The sequence below is a fragment of the Alligator sinensis genome, unplaced genomic scaffold (genome assembly GCF_000455745.1).
Source record: "Alligator sinensis unplaced genomic scaffold, ASM45574v1 scaffold265_1, whole genome shotgun sequence".
Taxonomy (NCBI): Eukaryota; Metazoa; Chordata; order Crocodylia; family Alligatoridae; genus Alligator; species Alligator sinensis.
In genome coordinates, this window is record NW_005842961.1 from 196,369 (window position 1) to 196,758 (window position 390).

Sequence of the window (390 nt, forward strand, 5' to 3'; positions counted from 1 at the left end):
GGGGGGGGGCGGGGGGGGGGGGGGGGGGGGGCCAGGGAGTCACTCACTTTCTTGACTCGAGTCGTGACGTCTTGAACGAACAGCTTGCGAAGGTTGTGAAGGGTCTGGAGCTCACGGGCCTGGAGCACATGGACGGGGGGTCAGGGGGGCAGAGCCCCCCCACGCAGACCCTGGGATGGGGAGGGGGCCGGGGGGTACTCACCACGGTCTCCTCCAGCCCCTTGAGGTCCTGCTTGGACTGCTCGTGGCGCTCGTACAGAAATCTGGGGGCACAGGGCGGGCGTCAGCTCCCCGCAGGCACGGGGCTGGGGCACAGCACATGGGGGGGCACAGCCCAGGCTTTACGGGCAGGGGGCTGCACCCTGGGAGAAAGGAGCTGGGGGTGGCTGG

At 70.0% G+C, this 390-nt stretch overlaps 1 protein-coding gene across 1 annotated transcript in view; it reads right to left on the reverse strand.

Moving 5' to 3' along the window:
* Positions 1–390, reverse strand: part of KIF5A (kinesin family member 5A) — a 13,977-nt gene that overhangs the window by 3,835 nt on the left and 9,752 nt on the right. Inside the window, exons 18-19 of the mRNA XM_006036406.1 lie at positions 203–263; positions 44–119 (exon numbers count right to left, since the gene is read on the reverse strand). Coding sequence (XP_006036468.1) covers positions 44–119; positions 203–263 — 137 coding nt within the window. The remainder of the gene's footprint in view (positions 1–43; positions 120–202; positions 264–390) is intronic.